This window comes from Panicum virgatum, chromosome 5K (assembly GCF_016808335.1).
Source record: "Panicum virgatum strain AP13 chromosome 5K, P.virgatum_v5, whole genome shotgun sequence".
NCBI classification, from domain to species: Eukaryota; Viridiplantae; Streptophyta; class Magnoliopsida; order Poales; family Poaceae; genus Panicum; species Panicum virgatum.
In genome coordinates, this window is record NC_053140.1 from 47,733,898 (window position 1) to 47,756,150 (window position 22,253).

Below are 22,253 nucleotides of genomic sequence, written 5' to 3' on the forward strand. Positions count from 1 at the left end.
CATTTTGTTTGTTAGCTCGGGTGTGAAGTGTGTTTGGATGGGAGACGGCAATTCATGTATATGCATGCATGCTCTGAGATCATGCCGGTTCATTTTCGTTCCAAATTGATGAGGGTAAGTTGAGGCAGGCAAATCTTGCACCAAAAAGTCGGTGCGCCCTTTATTGATGTGGCGGGCGTAAGAAAAAAACAAACATAATAACTGAAAATCTGAAATGTCGCATACGGCTTTAAAAAATAGCTATAGTTGATGAGACATAAATCTAGGTCTATAGTTAGTGAGAATTAAAGCCACCACCTCTAATAAATAGGCAAATAGCTATTCCAACTCAAAGTTATGCAGATAGGTTACATCAAAGTGAACATTTCAAGATATTTTTGTTTCTTTTTATATCTCAACAATGTAACCATATCATATCATATCATATCAAATGCTTCGGACCAAATAAAATAATGGTAAAAGATTTTAAAATATGTTTATGATTGAGAGTTCATGTCGTCTATCTCCGTAAAAATCTTAGCTCAAACCACAAGTATACGTGTAGAATCTATTCATTGAAGTTTGAATTCTAGACTTATTAGCACGGGTACTCGCGTTTCACCGGAATATGTTTACAGGATTAAGACGCTTTCTTCTTTTAAGCAGCAGGTGACGCGTCAAGAGAGGGAGAAGCAAATAATAGCGAACGTACGCACAGTGTGTTACTTGGGCCAAAATCTGGAGTGGAAAGGCCTCTCATCACGGAAAAAGGCCCCACACGGCCCAGCCTTTTGCGCTCTAGCATTTTGCTGGCTTTGCCCCTGCTAGGACAAGAGGTACAAAATCTGGATCTCTGACGGTTGGTGATCGCTGCCTCCCTCTGCCCGTATCGATCGATTAACCTGGCTGCGGTGGAGTTGCACGACGAGCCTACAGCACATGAGTAATGGAACGCAGGTTGGCGGCGGGACGTAGCCGTCTAGGTCTAGCAACCTCTCTATTCCAAGCACGCATGCTCCGTTCAGCACGCAGGTCAGGGCACTCGCAAAGTCGCATCATGCCTGCAACGTGGAGGCGAGAGGAGGAGGACGGGCTTCCCCGCAGGTGCATGCCCCCCAGGCAGAGGCGCTGGCAGCTCGAGTTCACGTTGCACGTAAAAGAAACCCAGGGCATCACGAGCGCCGCTTGTTGTTTGTCGCTTGTTTAAAGCAGATTTCATGGAGTTTAGCGGCGTGGAAAATTAAAGATGGCGGCCCAATGTAATCGTCCTACCAGTCACACCGTCCGTCCGTCCCCCCCGCGCGCGCACACACAATACCTGATCTGTGAGTTCCGATTTCCGAGAGCTCCGCGCTCGTCCCCGTGAGCATCGCCGTGTGCTGGGGGATGCCGTGGGACGATCGAGTATCAGAGGAGAAGCCGACAATATCCAAGTTCAGCGGGTGCGGCGTGGCGTGAAGTGGGGGAAAGTGGAAAGGCCCAGAAGTTAGGTTTCCAGGTTGGGCCAGAATCTAAGTTGGGCCCTGTCTGATGTGCGTCAAGGCTGACGTGCTCTCTCTATTTTACTCTCTGGCGAATATTTTGGGATTTAACGGCGTTGTGCATTCAGTGGTAGGCGACGTTCCCGTCGACAGCGAGGCGCTTGTGGTGACTTCGTCAATCTCGAAGATTTGCCGGCTCAATCTTCGAAGATGCTCATAGAGATAGGTTTTGCGTACATGTATAGAGGTGTAAGTGTGCGTGTGTTGTGAGTGTCTGTGTTGTACTGTGTAATCTTAAAAAAAATTAACTACTGCTGCTCCCTCTGCCCCCCCCCAAAATATATTATTTTAGAAAAATTTAGATACATTATTCATCCTAGGAAATTATATTATTACTCCTAATTACTATAGCAAATGTAATTATAAATCGTATTGTTTATTTAATTTTCTAGATCGCAATAAAACATATGCATTGGTTCTATGCGCATTTCTATATTTTTTTCTTATTACTTAGTATTGCTTTAATTAGACGAATATTAATACGAGCAAAAAAACTCTTTGTCTGATATAAATTTTAAAGGATAAAACAATAGTTTTTTCAGGATAAAAGTGGGTATCAGAAGCACTCTTTGTGGAACAATTTTTTTAAGCTAAACGAACATGCATTTTAAGACGGAGTACCTCTCTACTAGTTGAAGGCTTGTTGTATATTGAGTGATTGACTTGACCGAGTCAAGCTACACCCACGGGGCAAAAAAAAAAACAAAAGACAGTAGTACCTCTCCAGTCTCCACGCACCGCTACACCAAACATGCTCCGAGCAACGGGTCACCGCGCGCGCATCATGCACTCGCCGCAAGTGCCTCGCTCCAGGGTGGCAGGCTGGCAGCTCGAGCAAGTTGCGCACAAATAAAAGAAGAAATCATGCGAGAGTGTGTAGTGTGCCCAGGGTTAAAAAAACCGGCCGGAACCGGTCCGGTTACCGCGGTTACCGGTCTAACCGGCCCGGACCGGTTCCGGCCGGTTTCAAACCGGCCCAAATTCAAATTTTAAATTTGAATTCCAAAATATGGAAAAATTCCAAAAAATTCTTAAAGATACTTCAAGTTGCGACGAATCTAATGGTGTCAAATTTTTTCAAATATTCGTTCATTTAGTATACTTTACGAGTATTTGAAGTTAAACAAAAAAAACATGCATACAAAAGTATACAAATACAATGTAAAAGTAGTACAAAAGAGGGTTGGAGGGTTCATTTAGACTAAAACATATTATACAAATATTCATTTAGTATACTTTGCGGGCATTTGAATTTAAACTAAAAAAGAAAAAAATTGAATTTGGTCGGTTACCGTTCAAAACCGACCGGTTACCACTCAAACCGACCGGTAACCGGTCAAACCGGACCGGTAAACCGGTCTAACCGGCCGGTTAGCCGTTCGAAACCGGTATAACTGCGGGTTTTGAATTCAAATTTGAGTTTAACTGGTTTTTACCGGTAACCGGTCAAATCGGACCGGTTAGCCGGAACCGGGCGCCGGCGGTTCGAACGGAACGGTCGGTAAAAAAATCCCTGAGTGTGCCACACTTGTGGTCATTACTAGTCTACTACTACGCGCTATCAGCCTATCACTACTAGTTTAAGCAGATTTCGTGGCGTGGTGTGAAAAAATGACCTAATGTCCTAATCCTATGCCCTATTTGGTTCCCTAGCACAATTGGAACTTTGACCGCTAATTAAGAGTATTAAATTAAGACAATTTATCATACCAACTTCACAACCCTTGTGCTAGGAACCCTGAAAATTTTAATGAAGCCTTTAACCGTGTGTAGTTACTGTAGCATCACTGTAGCTAATCATCGATTAATTACTATCGTTAGATTCGTCGCAAAAAGTTACACCCATTTCAGAAAAAATTTTACAAATAGACTTCATTTAGTACTCCATGTATGTAAGATTTTTTTTCAAAAAATATGCGTGCTAGTGAATAGCACTATCCAAACAAAACCCAGCAACCCGGTGACGCGCGCGCGCACGTCCCCGTGGCGGCCGGCCTGCTGCCACGTCAGCGGTCGTTTCGTTTGGCCCTGTCTGCAGGTCCGGTGCCGAATTGTTTGACTCGCGTGCACACGCACTCGTCATGTGATCGGTCGCCGAGTTTAGGCGGCCACAGTAGAAACGACCGACCGGGTCTCGGTCCAGAATCCAGATACGAGACATCCTAACTCCCAACCCAAAGCAAACGGGAGTTCACTGTCCTCGCGCACGAATTCCTGGTACTACGGTCTCGGCGGCTACCACGCCTATCGATTGTCTGCGCACGTCACGTATAGCGGCCGCTTGCATTACCCCGATCCATATCCATTCATCGAACTCGCAGCGATAAATGATGGAAGATGCTGGAGTGCCAAAAAAAAGAAGAAGTGCGATTCCGTTCGAAAAAATGGAGCAGAAAAAGGTTCGAATAAAGAATGCTTTGGTTGACAATTTGACATGCATGCCAGTGGAGCAACGGAGCATTCACAGCACCAGCACTGTCGGTGCTGCACTACACTTGTCCAGTGTTTCAAGAAGGCTGCTCCGAGGCGCGGTTCCCAGGCTAGAGAGGAGAGGTAAGTAAAAGTAGTAGTAATAAAATAGTATAGTGTAATGTTATCGCATGGCGTCCATGGTTTCCACGCAAGCAAGGCAGTGCAGGTGATGGCATCCGAGGAAAAGATACGAGCGGGTAGGGTGGGGAGAACGTGGAGCGAGCCGGGGCGGGCAAAGAATTGGAATCCCACGGGCATTGCCGCATTGGGCAGCAACAACCTGCCTGATGACGTCCTCGCCTCAGGAACAAGAATGGATCGACGGCGCGTTGACCACTTGACCTCGTTCCTTCCTTGGCCCTGTTTAGTTCCCAAAAACCCCACAAAAACATCACATCTCCATCACATCTCCATCACATCAAAACATTAAATGTAGCAAATGAAACATTAAATGTAGCAAATGACTCATGCATGGAGTATTAAATGTAGGTAAATAAAAAAACTAATTGCATAGTTTTGATGTACATTGCGAGACGAATCTTTTGAGCCTAGTTAGGTCATGGTAGGACAATATCTACCACAAACAAACGAAACGTGCTACAGTACGTTACTGTGTTTTTTCATCCGCGCTACAGTAAATTTCGGGGGGAACTAAACACAGCCCTTCTATCCGCCGCACGCGTTGCCCGATTCGCATCAGCTCCAGCTCCGGCTCCAGTCCTGGAATCCGGCGCCCGGTCGGCGGCGGTCAGGTAAGCTCAGCCTCAGCTGGCTAGCAACCGGTGCGATGCGGCGGCCTGCGGGCCACGCCCAGAAATGGACGCGGTTTTTGGTGGCGTCCGCTACTCCGCGATCTCTTGCCTTGGCTTCGTCCGGACTCAGGGGGCGGAGTCAGGTTTGAAATATAGAGGGGACCAATTTAATAATGCCGACAATCAAGATGGATTACATTTTATTAATGAGCAACATTAGCAATGAGATTAGGAAATTTTATGTGTAGTTACACCAACATTAGGGGTGGCCATGGCCCCTGCCCCCTGTCTCCGCCCCCGTTCGGACTAGAGCGGGGCCCTGGCTGACCACGCTTTTGTTTCCTCCGTTGTTCTGCTTGCTGTTTGCTAATTGTTCCCTCGGGTACATTTTTTTTGCTGGTAGCTCGGGTACTTTGCACCTGCAGCTAGCTTTGCGTCTTCCCCTACATTGCTTTTGCATGCGTGATTGTTCTCAATATGTCGTCGGTGTAGCTAAACAAGACACGGACAAGTATCCAATCAGCTCGATACATACGATGATTTATTTATTTTTATTGTTCCATTAATACGATACATACGATAAATCATATGCTTTTCTCTACTCCATGTTTGAAGTAACTATACAAACTAACTTTAACTTTACATTGTAACTACGATCTAACCGGAATGACATTTTTTTTCAATAAAACATTCTATTATCAATAATTTTATTTTTCAAAATGAAGAACAAGGTAATTCCATTCCAGATGTTAATTATGAACCAAAAGTTCTCCAAAAGTTATTTTGTAAACTTGGTAGAGTTTAAAACTTCTAAGTCTAACATGTGCACCAAAATTTCATGATTATTGCATGTAAACTCATGCCGCCGTTACTGGTTCATACCAAACTGATCGCAAAACAAACTATCACAATCACCAACTCCATATCCATGAATTTTTCTAAGCCAAATGGTGGTCCAAAGAAGAAAAAAAACCCACAGCCATCGAACCCAACCTAGCCATCAAAATTCAAAGGGCACCCAAAACCCAAAGATCCCCGGCGGGACCCGCCTCACGCCCCATCTCAAACGAAAACACCGCGAGGCTGGACCCATTTTTTAAAAACCAAACTCCACGTAGTAGCCCACCACAATCCAGGCACCAGCATCTCTCTCTCACCGTCATCCATCGTACTCCGTAAACTACGAACGAACCCAGGCCCTCGCGCTACAGGATGAGCTGGAGCTCTCCCGCGCGCAGCCAAATAAACCCGCAACTTGTTCGGCTCGTTTGCCCCCGGGACAGAACAGCCCATCAACACGGCGCGCGGGGTGCGGCCGGGTGGGTGACGGGGGCTCTCGCGCTCGCTCTCGCTCTCGTGCGGGTTCTGAGCTCCGGCCGCTTTGCATGCCCCCACGGTTTCCAGTTTCCACCACCACCACCCGCCCCGCGCGACGGGGCGCGGACGGCGAGCCAGCGGTGGGTGCGGAGCCACTAGCGACAACATGCACGAGAAATACCACCGGATTTTTTTAGCGTTTTCCCCTCGCCCCCGCAACTCCCGATGCCGCTGTAGCTGTAGCTGTACTGCGCGCTCTTCTCAGTCCAGCTATCCGCCATAGACCTCGCACCAACCCCTCGCAGGCTCGCACACACCAAAGAGGGAAAAAACTCGCTCTCTTTTTTTTTTCGTGGGAAAAAGAAGTGAGAAAGGGTGAGAAAATTATACTCCTCCCTCCTCTACTGTCCAACCCCGGACACCAAGGCAGGTCAGGCAGGTGGACAGGGGGGGGAGGCCGGGAGCCCAGAGACGAGCTCGGCGAAGCTGCGGACAAGCCAAGCTGCCGCTGCTGCTGCATTGCGCGGGAGGGCTCGCCGCCGCCGGGGGAGGCTCGGATCTCGGCGTCCTTTTCGCGTGCGGCTGCTGGTCGGCTTCGGTCGGTGGCGCTGCGCCCACTGGCGGGGCGGCCTCGGTCCAGCGCCGCGTGATCTGGCGCGCGCCGCCGACGCCGCTCGCGCGGGGAGGCCCGGATCTTGAGCCGCTGCCCCGCGAGGCTCCGGGGCTCCGTCGCCAGCGGTGCGCTTGAGGCCGCCGACCGCGTGCGGCGGGCGGGAGATCTGGCCGGCGGCGCGGACCTGCAGATCCCCTGCCTGCGCGGGCACCGGTCGCTGCTGCTGTGGAGCTTCTTGCGGGCGGTGGCGCCGATGGGCTACGGGCACGTCGATCCCTTCCTGCCCCCGCAGCAGCCGCTGCAGCAGGCGGCGTACCACGTCGCGCCGCAGGGGGACTACGGCCAGCCGCAAGCGCAGCCGGCTCCGCGGCCGCCGGGTTGCCCGTACTCGTCGTCCGCCTCGGCGCCGCCCGTCTCCGCGTCGTACCATTCTTCGCCTCCGGCGGCGTCGCCTCCCCCGGTAAGCAACCCACCTCCGGCGACCCCTCCACCGGAGCCATTGCCGTCATCACCGCCGCCGCCAACACCGTTGCCGCCGGCGCCGGCATTGTCGCCTCCCCCGCCTGACGCTCCCCCTCCATCGCTTCCGCCGTCGCCGTTGCCGTCATCACCCCAGTTGCCGCCTCAAGCCCCGCCTCCCCCGCTGGCGTCGGACCAACCGCGCGTTCAACCCCGCGTATACCCATCACCGCCACCGCCGTCACTTCCCCCGCCGCCTCCTCCCGCCGTCTCGCCGCCATCACCAGCTCCATCCAACTCACCATCGCCGTCGCCTGCTCCACCTGCGCAAGCTCCAGCCCCCGCGCGTGCTGCTGCCCATTCGCCACCCCCGCCGCGAATCGCCTCTCCACCACCTCCGCACTATCACGTCAAGCCGCATTACATGCCGCGGTCGCCCCCAAAGTCGCATTCGAACTCGACCCATGCAGCCAGTGGCAGTGGCAAGAACATCGAGATATCGAGGGAGGCAGCCACCACCATTGTAGCACTTGCCGGTCTTGCTATGCTTAGCTTTATTGGCGCCACCATTTGGTTCGTCAAGAAAAAGCGCCGGCGGATAGAGCCTCCGGCGGCATTGCCAACACAGCAACCGGCTCCTCCACCACCGCCCAACTACATTCCATCTTCAGCCGGATCCTCACTAGCATCAGGTAAGAGCATAAACACTGGAGTGTTTTATGCATTTCCCAACTTATGGCATCAAGCTTATGCTAATTGTTTGTGCTGGCCAGACGGGTTCTACTTAAGGTCACCAGGGTATCCTTTCATGAGGTACAGTACTGGAAGCCATGGTTTTCCGTACTCCCCGGCCGACTCTGGGATTGGGTATTCCCATATGCTCTTCACGCCAGAGAATTTGGCAGCAATCACAGATGACTTTGCAGAGGAGAACCTTTTGGGAGAAGGTGGATTTGGGTGTGTATTTAAGGGCATTTTGCCAGATGGTCGCCCTGTAGCTGTCAAGAAGCTCAAAGTCGGGAATGGGCAAGGCGAGCGTGAGTTCAAGGCCGAAGTTGATACTATCAGCAGAGTACATCATAGACATTTGGTTTCGTTAGTAGGTTATTGCATTGCGGATGGCCAGCGAATGCTTGTTTATGATTTTGTTCCCAACAACACACTTTATTACCACCTCCATGGTGAGAACATGTTTCCTTTGGATCTATTGTCTTCTAACTTCTTTCAACGTCACGTTCATTAGCACACTCTAATTATTCATCAAACATTATGTCTCAAAACTGCAGTAAGTGAAGCAGCGCTTGATTGGCGGACAAGGGTTAAGATCGCAGCTGGAGCAGCCCGAGGAATTGCTTACCTGCATGAAGATTGTAATATTTTTGCTAAACTATTTCTTCAGAGGTCCCCTAATTTTGGATAGTTTTCTTAGCATTTGTCTGTTTTCTTCATCAGGTCATCCACGTATTATACATAGAGATATTAAATCATCCAATATTTTGTTGGATAACAACTTTGAAGCTCAGGTATGCTGTTATTTTGTGTATGACTCATAAATACATAATTTCATGTTCTAGTGTGATATTATGATAGTGTTTATTGTCTAAATATTTTATCTGAAACTGTCCAGGTTTCTGATTTTGGGCTTGCAAGGTTAGCGGCTGATTCCAATTCACATGTCACCACACGTGTCATGGGGACATTCGGGTAAGTATTCAAGCAAATCCGCACCATCTTGCAAATCTCAAGAGTTTATTGGTTAATCTATGCCCAATTTCTAGTGTTGCTTACATAACTATTATATATCCTCTGCAGGTATTTAGCTCCAGAGTATGCATTGTCAGGCAAGTTGACAGCAAAATCTGATGTATATTCTTTTGGAGTAGTTCTTTTGGAGCTTATTACAGGAAGAAAACCTGTTGATGCTTCTCAGCCATTGGGAGATGAAAGTCTGGTTGAATGGGTGAGTTCATTTTTCTTAATAACGTATGGATTTATTGTGTGTCACTGTTCGCTGATGTGAGGTCCTAAAGTGTGTGTCGATTTTCAGTTTTTTTAACCTATATATGTTTGATTGAGGGCATCTTACAAGTTCATGATATCCATAGCCATGATATCTAGATCTACTAATAAATAACATGATTGTGTTGTGAAACTCCAATGGATATGTCTACACTTCAAGCTTTGGCTGTTGATTTCCTGTTCCACAGTATGTTGACTAAAATACAATAAATTGAGGTGGAATGTCTTCAAGTTTCAGTTCTATCATGCTGTAGCTAAAGCTCTGCTGATGCTTTTGCTAATCTGATGCCTTTGCTAATTTTTTCTTTTCCCTTAGAAGCTGAATGACCCCTGGGTTTCTTTCGTGACATGGGCATTGCTTCTGGCTGTGGCTGTGCATAAGATGTTTAATCCTTCATTGATCCCATTTGCATAGCATGTCGACCAATAGAGTGATCTGGAGGGAACCCAGTTGCTAAAAGCTCCAGGGATTGTAGCTTTAACAAAAGTAGGCAACCTGATTATTCTTCCAGAGTGGCATACAAAAAAGTGGCTATAGAGTGCTAGGGACTTATTTAATTCAGCCTTCATACTGCTGTTCCGCATGAAAGAAGCTTAGATGGGAACTTGGTAATGACTCAAGCAGCTTGACGCAGGACCAAAGCAAAGACGTGAATTATCATATAACTGTTGCGATCATGCAAGGAGCTGATACATTACACAAATGCACCTAATTGATCTAAATATTCGTTGCGGCCATCTTCTGGAGTTAAGGCTTTCATGTTAGCTTCATATATTGTGTGCATAATAAAAGTTGCTAGTTTCTGATCCATAGTTGTTTGAAATAGTTGGAAAGTTGCTATGTCTATTTAAATGAAGAATAAGAATGCCATATCCAATCAATGAGACTGGTTGTAACGGAAACTGTGGCGACTATTTTTGCCCGATGAGTTTTTATGATCTTAACTCAAAACTTTGTGCTGCTGGGAAAATTTCAGGCTCGCCCCCTTCTGCTGAAGGCAATCGAGCATCGGGAATTTGGCGACCTTCCAGACCCAAGGATGGAAAACAGATTCGATGAGAACGAGATGTTCCATATGATAGGAGCTGCAGCTGCATGCATTCGTCATTCTGCAGCGATGAGACCGCGGATGGGGCAGGTAACCTACCTTTCAGCATTTTCTCCCTATTTCTGAAACACTGACAACAAAGGACGTGACCGAGTCTCCTCATCTCCTAGGTGGTTAGAGCACTAGATAGTTTAGCAGACTCTAACTTGAACAATGGCCTTCAACCCGGCCGCAGCGAGGTGTTCTTAGAGCCGCAATCGGAGGAGATTAGACTGTTCCATCTGAGGGAATTCGGCAGCCGGACTGTAGCGACGAGTTGAGCCAAACCAGCTGGAGAAGCCGAAGAGATTTGTAAACAGATTCGGTACAAGATCATTAACATTCTTTTTGGGTCATTCTTTACATGTAATTATCTCTTTTACATGATTTTTTTTGTTCTTCCTCCCTGAGGCAATTCTTGTTTCCCACCGGAATAAATTTTGCATTCTTTCAGGAGATAAGTAAATGAATTCTCTTTTTCCAGTGAAGAATATACAGAAAGTTTGGTTCCTGGCACCCTCTGATTAAATACTAACAGTGTCTTACAATGCTCTCTCACTGCTCATGGAGCAGGCCAATGTCCAGTCCAGCTGCTGCCCTTGCACTGCAAGGACATCTGTAAAGTTGCTTACTGGTTGCTTATGAGACTCTTGAGGCCCAGTTTTGAGCACAAGTACAATGATTAGCGGTGCTATTTTTTTTTGGCAACAGCTTCTTCATTCATTCATTAACATGATTACAATCATCTTGCAAAGTCTGCAGAAGAAAACTAGGAGCATCATTTGCCCAGACTTCAAAGGCACTAGACGCTACAAAATGAGCACAAGCATGGGCAGCCATATTGGCAGTACGTTTGACATGCATAATACAAAAGGAAGAGAATGAAGAAGCTAACTCCTGAATATCATCAAAGATCGGCGTAAATTCTGACCGCTGTGTTGCTCTATTGTTCCACAGGGCAACCACCTCCAAAGAGTCAGTCTCTAGCATCACGGGCCCATTTGTGACTGTGTGTATCAACTGCACACCTGCACGTAGATTCTGCTGCTAAGGCAGACGCCACCGCGGGGAGCCGCCGGGTCATAGCCATCAAGAATACACCCTCAGCATCTCTGGCCACAGCCCCAATCGCCCCTGAACTCTCATCTGCAGAAAAAGCTCCGTCCACATTAACTTTCAGAGTATGTGCCGGAGGCCGCTGCCATCTTTGTATTACCGATGGTCCTCCATTGCCATCTGTCTTCTCCCTCGCAGCACTGAGATGGAAGCAGACATCCAGTGCCCAATCAATCGCTGCAGCCATATCAATCGGGGCTTTGCCATGTCGGCGGTCATTGCGAGAGCGCCATACCGACCACATTCCGCACAAAATGATCGTTTGGTCATTCACTCCACAAATTCTGTTATCTAGAATTGCCGATGCCCACGAAGTCGGATTCAGATTTGGAAGCTTTACACCAGTGAGTTCGCGTAACCTGATCCAAAAACGCCTTGCATATGTGCATTCCACAAGTGCATGAAATGTAGTCTCCTCACGGGCTCCACATGTATCACATGTACTGAGAGGATCGATATGCCGCCGGTGGAGATGCAGCTCGGTAGATAGTCATTCAGAACGCGCCACCAGAACACCCGAACCTTTGGGGGTACCTTGCACTTCCATAGTTTCTGCCAAATAGGGTCAGCACCGTGATTTGAATTGGTCGCTTTCCTTTGCACAAAATCTCGCTGCTGAGCCTCGGATGCTGCAAGCATGCGGTAGCCTGATTTAACTGAGTAGAGGCCATGTCGCTCTCCTGACCAAGCCCATGTATCCACCATTGAACGACCAAGAGGAATTCAACGCGCCGCCGCTGCATCAAGTGGAACAAGATTCTGATCCAGTGCTGCATCATCCCACGATAGTCCATCCGAGCTGAGAAGATCACTCACTTGTTCTGCCACAGCTCCATCTTTACGGCATAAAGGTTTTAAGCCCACACCGCCTGGCAACCATTGGTCTCGCCAAATATTTGTTGTTGTACCATCTCCAATACGCCTAATACAACCCATCTGAAGGACTTTCCTGCCTGCTAGGATGGCACGCCAAGTATGAGAGGCGCCCTTCTTTTTTGTAGCTGACATGAAGTCACAGCTCGGATAGTATCTGCCTTTAAGCACTCGGGTACACAACGATTCAGGGGTTACCATTAGTCTCCATCCTTGCTTGCCTAACATCGCCAGGTTAAAATGCTTGATGTCACGGAATCCCAATCCGCCCTGGGATTTGGGCAAACACATGTCCGGCCAATTCCTCCAGTGCATTCCTCTATGATCAATTCCGCTACTCCACCAGTAATTGGAGATGGATGACGTGATTTTCTGACACGTTGCCGGTGCAAGGACAAAGCAACTCATTGAATAAGTAGGGATAGCTTGCGCCACTGACTTTATTAATGTCTCCCGAGCAGCACAACTAAGCTTCTTCTCCCCCCAACCATTCATCAGACCACAGATTTTTGCCGGGATAGCTTCGAAAGCTCCCTTGGTACTTCTTCCAACAGCAGTAGGCAGACCTAGATACTTTTCACAGAGAGCCTCGGTTTGAATCCCGGTAGATTGTTTTACAGCTTCCTTGTCTGACTCATTGCAATTATTGCTGAAAAAAATGGCAGATTTTGACATGTTAACCAATTGTCCAGAGCCCCTTTGGTATAAGTTGAGGATGTCCATTAGTCTCTGGCTACCTCTCTCCGAGGCCTGTGTAAACAGCAAGCAATCATCAGCAAAAGGCAGGTGGGAAATCCACGGAGAATGAACTCCCACTCTTACGCCTCTTGCAAGGAACTGGGGGCCAACATTCTTCAGCATACTTGATAGACCCTCAGCACACAGCAGGAATAGGTATGGTGACAGAGGGTCGCCTTGCCTGATGCCACGGGAGGGCATGAATGGTTCTGACAGCTTCCCATTCACCCTCACTCTGAAAGTCACTGTTTGAACACAACGCATGATCAGCTGCACAAAACTTTCATGAAAACCCAGCTTGAGCAAAATAGATCGGAGGTAAGCCTACTCCACTCTGTCGTAGGCTTTTGCCATATCTAGCTTTACTGCACATGCACCATCCTTCCCTTTCTTCCGCTTCAGATAGTGGATACATTCATACGCCACTAGGACATTGTCCGTGATCAAACGGCCTGGGACAAAAGCAGATTGCTCCTCGGAGATGATCTCGTCCAGAATTAGTCGGAGTCTATTGGCAATCACCCTTGGAGCAGATCTTGTACAAAACATTACACAACAAGATAGGTCTAAAATGTGTAAGGTCTTGTGGATTTCTCACCTTTGGAATCAGAACAAGTACCGTGCTGTTGATCACCGCTGTCATCTCACCTCCATTCAGAAAAGAGAGGACCGATGTAGTGATGTCATGGCCAATCAGTCCCCAATGGCGTTGGTAGAAGCCAGCCGTGAATCCGTCCAGTCCTGGGGATTTGTTCGGGTGCATCATGAAAACCGCTTTCTTGACCTCCTCGCTTGTATATTCAGCTGTGAGGGCTTCGTTCATCAACTCCGTGACTTTACTTGGCACATGCTGGGTTACCAACTCAGGTGTCGTGTTCTCTTGCGCCATAAATAAGTTTTGGTAGAACGCAACAGCCATTTCTTCCAATTCCTCCTGTACCTCACAAAGAGATCCATCCGTCCTGCGAAGTGCCATGATTTTATTTGTCCTGGCCCGTTGCTTCGCTTTGGCTTGGAAGAAACCTGTGTTTCGATCGCCCTCATGCAGCCATTGCACCCTAGAGCGCTGCTTCTCCATTGCTTCCTCCCTGGCTAGGACTTCAGCCAATCTTGTCATTATCCTCCGTTCCTCTGGCGTCGGCCCACACCTGATGTTTCGGCTCCTAATAAGTTCAAGCTGCTTCCTCAAATGCCGCAGCTCGCCTCTGACAGAGCCGAACTCCTCTCTATCCCAGCGGGTCAGTGTGGATTGTAGACGCCCCAAATTTGCGTTCACCTCCCCCAGGTTTGTGCACCCACTATTCCAAGCTCCCGCTACTGTCTCATCATAGCGTTGGTGACGTTGCCACATGTTCTCATAACGAAAAACTTTCCCACCGCCATGAGGCATCCCTGTTGGCACAACATGCACAAAGACTGCACAATGGTCTGATTCCACTGTCTGAACATGGGTGACCGTACACTTGCCAAAAAGATCGAGCCATGATTCATTACCCAGAGCACGGTCCAGTCTCACCTTAATATTATGAGATCCCTCCCTTCAATTATCCCACGTGAACGGTAGCCCCTGTAGCCCAAATCTGAGAAGCCACAGTACTCTACTGCCTCGCGGAAACCACTCATGCACCACTCCTCGCGATCGTTGCCCCCCATTTGCTCCTCTACGTGTAGGATTTCATTGAAGTCACCCACACATAGCCACGGGAGATCCTCCTGGTTCCTCAGAAATCGCAGCATACACCATGATTCCTTCTGTCTCGTTCTCACCGATTCACCATAGAATCCAGTGAAACGCCACACCTTGCCGTTCTCCTCCGAAACCCACACATCTATGTGAAACTTCGAGTAAGACTTGAGGTTCACTGTGACCCCGTTCTTCCAAAGCAGAACTAATCCTCCGCTAAGTCCCAAAGAATTGACTCCTATCGCATTCTGAAAACCTAGTCGCCATTTCAAATCCTCCGATCATTGGCGACTCATTTTCGTTTCTGACAGGAACAACATCGAGGGGTTGTAACTATCCGCTATGCAGCGGATTTCACGAACTGTCGCAGCCTCCCCATAGCCACGACAGTTCAGACTTATGAGACTCATTGTGCCCGGCGGGATCTGCCATCCGCAGCCGCCGCCGATTTTGCATTAGTTGAAACTCTTTGCTTCTTCGGGAGCTCCTTCGAGTTCTTCCCTCCCCCATCTATGGTTCCTGCAAGTTCTGAGAGTCGTGCCTGAACTATGCCGGCCGGGACTAGAGTCGGGCCATCTGTCGTAAACGCCACAGGGTCAGTGGGTGTGACGCCCACATTTTGTCCTTTGGCTTTACGTTTCTTAATGTAGATCTTACGGTTGTTTTCCGCCTCCTTGCTGCTAAACAGATTCTGACACGTGTGGTCAGACATCTTCTCCTTCCCGACCTCCATTTCTGGCTCCTTCCGTTTCAGCGGGGACTGAACTTCCCTCTCATCGCGTTCAGTGTCCTTTGTTTCCGATGCAGACGACCCTCTCTTTCCTTCCTTTGAAGACGATCGGTTCTGCTGGCGGGAGGTCGATGATGAACTGACATGTCCAAAGGACTCAGCCGCAGCTTGCCAAGAGCATTCCTCTGCGCCGGCGTGGTACAATCAAGATCCCCGTGTCCTAGTATCCCACACAAGTGACAGAAAAAAGGCAGCTTCTCATACTACAAATCAAACCAGTCCGGTGGCTTCGACCTATCAGTTTTGAGGAGAACTCCCCTCCTGAGTGGTTTGGCAAGTTCAACAGCCACTCTTGCACGAAGGAAGGGGCCGTTGGCTTTGCCTTCTGCATCCACATCCATTTTCTTCACGTCACCAACGAGGCCCATAGCCCTGGAGCCACGATGTGCAGTCATCCAGCCCAAAGGCAGGTTCAATATACGTACCCAGAGGTCGATCTTGTCAAAGACAATCTCCGATGGGACCAGCCTATCATCGTAGTCACAGAGGATGACTGCATGTTTTCCAACCAGCCCTGGTGATCCCTCCAGCGCCCGCTCCATTGCGAATTGGTTACCGAATTCAGCAATGAACAGGTTGTCCGACTTCTCCCCTATTGAGCGGATTTTCAGCCCGCATGGGTTGCCCCACGCCGGTTTCATGGCACCCTTGATCGTGGTCGCATGGATCGTTGATGGGGATAGCACCTTCCCGACCACTGCCCATTGCACCACCGCAGAATCTTCCTCATCGTCGCTAAAAGCGGCTACCTCCCCCTCCGCCTCTGTGAGGTTCAAAGTTCAAACGCCCGAACAGGTCAGCTACACCCGGATCGGATTCTGGTTCCTTTCCGGTCCCCCCTCCCCCCGACGAGCTCCCTGATCTCCACCGGTTGCCGACGCCATGTCAGTTAACCACGATAGGAGAAAACAAGTGTCACGTGAAGATCACGGACAAATGCGATCCGAATTAGGGAAAAGGTGTGCAGTGTGCAGAGAATGCAGCACGCACGAAAATGATCCCGAAACTAGAGTTCCTAAGCGGCGCAAACCCCTAGCGGGAAGATTGTTGGTCGACGGCGCCGGACGGCGAACCGTCGATATGCGGGTGGCCGCCGCCGGCTGGGAGCCGGTGGGCGGGGCGTGGACACCGGGATCGGAGCGATCGCCGGCGTTGCAGGTCCAGGGTCGCCAGAGTGGTGGCCTAGGAGGGCTTCGGGATCGCGATCGCCGGCACAATCGCCATGGGATCGCCTCAGTTACGCTCCGGGAAAAACGGATGATTAGCGGTGCTAGTTTTATTCGTGGTTCCTACGCTCAATTATTCCGCGCCCTCCGTTTTGTCAAAAGGCTGGGGCGGCTACATATCATTGAGATTTGCATGGATCCCCACCTCTCGCGCGTCGATCAGGATCGGTCGGTCGCCGCGACGCGGCCGCAATAATTTGGAGCGGCAGCCGCATGATGGAGAACCGGTGGCAGATGGCAATGTCTTACCAAGAAATACGCGTCCGACCATGGCTTCGTGGATGGAGGAGCCAGCAGCTCCGCACGCCTGTCGGTCGGTGTCGCTCCTCCTTTTCCTTTCCTTTCCCCCCTCTTATTTTGGGTGGGCTTTTATGGGCCAAATTGGCAATAGGACCGCTGCAGATCCGGCCCAACAAAATTGGAGGCCTGAGAGCCGAAGTAGCAGGCCGCAGTCCGCTTACCACTAAATCAAACCGCTCCGCTTTCAAAATCCTGAAATGGCACTTAGAAAAATGAAATGTCGAACCAGTTTCTCTACCTTTCCAGAGAGAAATCACCTTGGAACTGAACATACATGGAGAAGCACAGCTAAATTTTTTTTCCAAGCAGAAGGCAAATCTACTTTTCATCGATGGATGTTATCACATACATGAACTAGAGTTCACATCTGCAGACTGTGTGCCAACCCAACGACCCGTGAAAACAACTCCAGAATAGGAGTACTCTATCTCAAACAAACAAGTACCATTCGTGTTTGCATTATGATGTGATCATTTCAGTATATTGCTTACTAGGAGCTGGAGCTCAGAGGAATTACAGATTCGAACTGCACAGGAGGCAAGATGTATGATGGTTTCTTTTTTTTTTTCCGACGAACAATATGAATGATGGTTGATCACCATCTTCATTCATTTTCTTCAGCAGACGCAACTTTGAGAGAAGGGCATATGTTCCAGCAGCAATTCCATCCGCTACCCGCTCGTGCACCAGACATATCAAGATCATCTTAGGTGAGCACACTTGAAGCAGCATATCTAGATTTTACAATCAGCTGGCAGATACATTTCCTCAACATCGATGGATGTTGTCACATGCATGAAATTTTGAGTTCATGCAATTGTTTACTCAACTATCCATCACAAAGAATTCCAAAGCATATCTTAGTATGCTTAGGATAAATCTGTTCCATGCCCTCTACTTTTTTTCTAATGATTCATGCTCATCTGACAATAGGCATACATGAATATTAGTTAGCTCTCAACTACACGCTTTGTGATGTGATCATTTCAGCGTAAAAGTTGGTTGATTGCTAGTACTTTGCTATTGCCTGAAGATCAGACAAGCTAGAGATTTATAAACTGGAAAACAAGTAAAAGCACATCGGGGCATGGAGGGGACGGCCCACTTCACCCGTTTCCCCGCGTAGCCCAGTAGCTCTCAGGATTTTAGCCCAGCAATTCACATGAATTTAGCCCGAGATGAAAGACCATTGGGCTCATCCGTCAATCCGCCACTGACCCGACCGTGATCTTGCTCCGCCCACGCACGGAGAGACCCCAAGGCCGCCGCTGCCGCTGCCCATCTCGCTCCGCCGCCCGTCCCCGTCCCCCCGTCACCAAACAGGCGAGCACCGTCCTCCGGTCCTCCCCTCTCGCTCGCTATCCTACCCCCTGCCCGTGGAGGCGAGCAGGCAGGCGCGGCGCAGGAGGGCGGCGGCGCTGGCCGCCGGCGCCTCTTGCCAGCGGCGGCGCGGGCTGCTTGCCCGGGAGGCGCGCAGGAGGGCAACAGCGCAGGCCGGCGGCCGAGCGGGCGGCGCTGGACAGCGGCGGCGCCTTCGACCGGCCGAGGTTCGTGTGCGGCATGATTCCCTGGTGCTCCTTCTCTTCTCCTTTTTCTTCGCCTATTCCATGGCTGCCTGGTGCCGCCGAGCCGAGTACGGGGTCCCCGTCGCCCGTCGGGTATAGATTCCCCGAGCGGGGGCGGGGATGGGGAGGAAACCTCCCCCGCGAGCGTTGACGGGGATGGGGACGGGGAATTATCTGACTCGCTGGGACGGGGATGGGGATTGGGGAAGCGATCCCCGGCGGGGAATTCTCCGTTGGCCGTTTTCATCTCTAATTTGGCCGGCTTTATGCTCCAAATGGTTTTGAGCGGATTCAAACTCCACTATAAACCCACCCTTTTATAAACCTCTTCTGCTTCAGTATTTACGTATACATGGCTTGGAAGACGGAAAGAGGGTTTCGTGCGCCATTGCCCTTCCTTGACGTTTTCTTAACCAAGGACGAACTTTTCGTAATCAGTCCGTATGCTTGTTTTGGCATTAAAGTCGAATGGCGAGTGATTGATGGGGTGTGATTTGATTTACGTCTCAGTTGCAGAGCAATTTCTAGGCACAAAAGGTGAGAGTTCTGTGGGGAAACTGAGAGGAATTAGGTGTTTCAATTATATGTTAGAACTAGATCTCTAGGGGAACAAATCTCTGACAAGGATTAGGGATGAATGCCTGTTCTTTTAAACACGTCTTGTTAAACAACAGCTGCTCTGTTGCACTTTTGGTGTCAATCATGAATCGTCTATGTCGTCTTGCAGTGGACACAGGGCCAGGTAGGTGGCCATGTCTTCTACAAAGAGAGGTGCTCGCAGTGGACGTGGACTTGGAAGAGGTGCTGCGGCAAAAAATGATATGGATCATCTCGAAACCTCTGCACCTTCTTCTCCAAGTACTACTTCTGATAGAGAAGAGAATGCTACATTTATTCCAAGACAATCCCCAGCTTGCTATGTAGGACCATCAGAACCATCCAGCACATTACTCAACCCAAAGATTAACCACCGCTCCGATGCGATTTTTGGTGATCAGGTTCGTCTGATGACATTGAGTTTCGTCATATAGCTCATAAGAAGCTACGTAAGACTAAATTATACAATATTGCTGAAATATGAATATTGCAGGCTGTGGAGCAGTTGAAGTTACGTCATCACAAGCCTTTAAAATTTCATGAGAGATATCGCCCTTATCTGAAGGATGCAGGTTTGCTTGGGCTCTCACAAGTATGCCAAAAGATGCCTCAGTTGGACAAAGCGTTGATTACCGCCCTTGTTGAGCGTTGGAGGCCAGAGACCCATAGCTTTCACTTGGCCTGTGGGGAGATCACTGTTACACTTCAAGATGTTGCAATGTTGTTTGCTCTTCCTATTGATGGCCGTCCGGTTTGTTCTACCACTGATCATGATTATGCACAAGTGGTCCTTGATTGTTTTGGTCAGGACGCAAGGGGGCCAGCAATGCCTGGAAAATCCTTCCTGCATTATAAATGGCTTAAGAAGAACTTCTATGAATTACCAGAGGAGGCAGATGACATGACAGTCGAAAGGCATGTTCGAGCATATATCCTGAGCCTTTTATGTGGGGTGCTCTTTCCTGATGGGACAGGAAGGATGAGCCTGATATATCTTCCTCTGATTGCCGATCTTTCACGTGTTAGCACATACAGCTGGGGTTCTGCAGTTCTGGCATTCCTATACCGGTCTCTTTGTTCTGTTGCCTCCTCCCACAACATCAAGAACATTGGGGGTTCATTGCTGCTATTGCAGCTTTGGAGTTGGGAGCGGTTTCATGTTGGCAGACCACTGGTTCGGTCTCCATGCGCAGAGTCAGGTATCGAGCAGGACTTACCCCCAATTGGCTTCCGTTGGGTGGGAGCTCGCACACAAAGTGACAATGCTACTCGCTCTCTTAAGCAGTACAGAGATGAGCTGAACCTTCAGCGAGTAGATCAGGTGAAGTGGGAGCCCTACCTGTTTGTAGAGTCCTCAGCCCTACCCCCACTTTGTACAAGAGATGCAGATCTGTGGCTTACACAAGCTCCACTAATAAACTTCCCTATAGTTGAGATGTATTTGCCCGAGCGAGTGATGCGGCAATTTGGCCTTCGTCAGTGCATTCCACCACCTTTTCGGCCTACGCTACAGACATTGCATCGTATTAGTCGACGTGGCAGAGAACGTGAGAACTGGGAAGAAACACACCATGAGTATATCCAGGAATGGGAAGCCCGACGACAGCGCATATTTCGAGATACAGAGCAATATGATCCATCTTCTTACGAGGAGTACCTGAGCTGGTACTCAGGAGCCACGCGACGGTACCTTGTCCCAGCAACCAGTGATGATGCTGAAGCAGGACCTTTGCCTCCAGCTGGTGATTCCTTGGATCTTCAGAATCAAGACAAGTCTCCATTGATCCGCAAAGCGGTAAACTAAAATTACCTTTTCAATTCATAATATCATTTTGCTGGAGTTGATGTTCAAGCAGTTCTTTGCAAGACTTGAATATAGTTTCTCATTCCAATTACTATGTACATATTGTCGAATCAATATTTAATTTCAAGTCTTTCCTAACTCTTGTAGGTTGATAAACTGGAAGGTATGGTTGAGAGGGCCAAGAGAGCCATGACATCTACAGCTGATACGACCACTCAAGCCATGGTTGCTGAGTTTCTGCATGGGTTTCAAGATGTCCTGCAAGACCTTAGTGAGGTCGGTACTAGTCCACATGTTGACACAGCTGCCAGTCAGCAGACAACTCAGGTTTTTCTTGGAGCAGAACAAAACATAGATGCCAACCAAGAAGATCAACACCAGGAAGATGAAGAATTTAACACAGTGGAGCACGCTTCGTTGACCCTCGAACCTATGGATGAGGAAAACGAGTTATCAAACAATGTCCTCTCTGAACATCCTTCATTGGGAGTGGAGGAAAACTGCGATTCAGCTGCCCCAGCCACTGAGAACTATGATACAGACACTGCTGTGACTAACTTGGTACAGCCCAGCGAGGATCTTCAGCAGGATGAACATCTAGAGGATCACCCTGAAATAGAGCAGACTATATTTATGGTGGAACCAAAGTGTGAGGAAGATGATGGTTCGAACTTTGTGCTCCCATCGAGTCCGCCAGAACTGATGCTGGAGGAGCAGGGCGACTCACCAGCCGAGGAACAGGACGACTTGGCTGCTCTAGGTACTGAATCATGTACTGCACAACAGAGCCTTGAGGGAGAAGCTGAGGATCAGGAAAACCCTGACACAGCTGAGCATGACGGTTTGATGGTAGATTATACGGATGAGGAAAACAATTGTAATGATGTTTCTTCTTCCTGCCCACGTCATCTGCCATAGTTGATCCCATCCAAATCAAGCAGTGAACATCCCTTTGTTACCTATGTAGGCATTAGATGTGATGTAGCAATTTATTTAACATGAGACATTAGTTCGTTTTTTTCTTGATGCTGTGACTTGTTTTTGTTGTGGATGCCTGGTAATTTGATGGACAATACAGTTGGGTTTGTATTGCCGGTGTATAATCTCGTCCATTTTACAGGCAAAATTACACTAGGCAATTCACCTGTATGTTGCCGAAATGACCACGCTACTTGTGTATCCGTGATCACCTTGTAGCAGGACAAATGGTCATAGTTTTTTCTTTTTGAGAATGACAAATTGTCATAGTTGGTAGCTATGTTTTTGTAAAAAAAAACACTAATCTGATACAACTAACGATACTTGAAGAGGGTGTGCACA

At 48.8% G+C, this 22,253-nt stretch overlaps 2 protein-coding genes across 3 annotated transcripts; both read left to right on the plus strand.

The window, feature by feature from the left end:
* The first annotated feature begins 6,370 nt into the window (after window positions 1–6,370).
* LOC120707971 (proline-rich receptor-like protein kinase PERK9) lies at window positions 6,371–10,756 on the plus strand. The gene is made up of 8 exons (XM_039993031.1): window positions 6,371–7,825; window positions 7,907–8,314; window positions 8,420–8,503; window positions 8,586–8,656; window positions 8,761–8,837; window positions 8,946–9,093; window positions 10,130–10,291; window positions 10,372–10,756. Exons 1-8 carry the CDS (start codon window positions 6,928–6,930, stop codon window positions 10,519–10,521), a joined length of 1,998 nt encoding a protein of 665 aa, XP_039848965.1. The 5' UTR covers window positions 6,371–6,927; the 3' UTR covers window positions 10,522–10,756.
* A 7,425-nt stretch (window positions 10,757–18,181) lies between these two features.
* On the plus strand, window positions 18,182–22,076 carry LOC120707972 (serine/threonine-protein phosphatase 7 long form homolog). Of its 2 annotated transcripts, none has more exons than XM_039993032.1 (4): window positions 18,182–18,514; window positions 19,260–19,530; window positions 19,623–20,924; window positions 21,081–22,033. In XM_039993032.1, exons 2-4 carry the CDS (start codon window positions 19,285–19,287, stop codon window positions 21,849–21,851), a joined length of 2,319 nt encoding a protein of 772 aa, XP_039848966.1. In that variant the 5' UTR covers window positions 18,182–18,514; window positions 19,260–19,284; the 3' UTR covers window positions 21,852–22,033. The 2 variants fall into 2 exon arrangements, with proteins under 2 accessions (XP_039848966.1, XP_039848967.1); XM_039993033.1 differs by having other exon boundaries at window positions 18,202–18,514; window positions 19,269–19,530; window positions 21,081–22,076.
* Window positions 22,077–22,253: the final 177 nt, after the last annotated feature.